Here is a 352-nt window from a genome sequence, read left to right on the forward strand (position 1 = left end):
CAACCCTACGGCGCGACCCCAAACCGCCGCCTTTATCCGCCGGCCCTGCCCACAGCTCTGCCCCCCGTATCCGCGCAGCCCCGCTCACCCTCTCGCGCCAACTCAGCCCTCAGCTCCGCACTTCCCGCCACCGGCCCGGCCAGGCCCCGCCCCCGTCGCTCCATTGGCTGCGTCTCACGGCCTCGGCGCCAATCGCGAGACCTCGCGCCAAACCCCCGGCGGGGCGGGGCTCCGAGCCAATGGAAGGCAGCGCGCGGGGCATGCCGGGAGGCGCGGAGGAGACGCGATGCATACCGGGAGGTGTAGTCCAGCGGGCGGGAGCCCCGGCCCCTTCTCCATCTCCACCCCTCCG

General features: G+C 74.1%; 1 protein-coding gene across 1 annotated transcript in view; it reads right to left on the reverse strand.

Moving 5' to 3' along the window:
• Window positions 1-292, reverse strand: part of CDC6 (cell division cycle 6) — a 4,240-nt gene extending 3,948 nt beyond the window's left edge. Inside the window, exon 1 of the mRNA XM_010726884.2 lies at window positions 122-292. Coding sequence (XP_010725186.1) covers window positions 122-292 — 171 coding nt within the window. The remainder of the gene's footprint in view (window positions 1-121) is intronic.
• Between the last annotated feature and the right edge of the window lie 60 nt (window positions 293-352).

The sequence above is a fragment of the Meleagris gallopavo genome, unplaced genomic scaffold (genome assembly GCF_000146605.3).
Source record: "Meleagris gallopavo isolate NT-WF06-2002-E0010 breed Aviagen turkey brand Nicholas breeding stock unplaced genomic scaffold, Turkey_5.1 ChrUn_random_7180001860422, whole genome shotgun sequence".
NCBI classification, from domain to species: domain Eukaryota; kingdom Metazoa; phylum Chordata; class Aves; order Galliformes; family Phasianidae; genus Meleagris; species Meleagris gallopavo.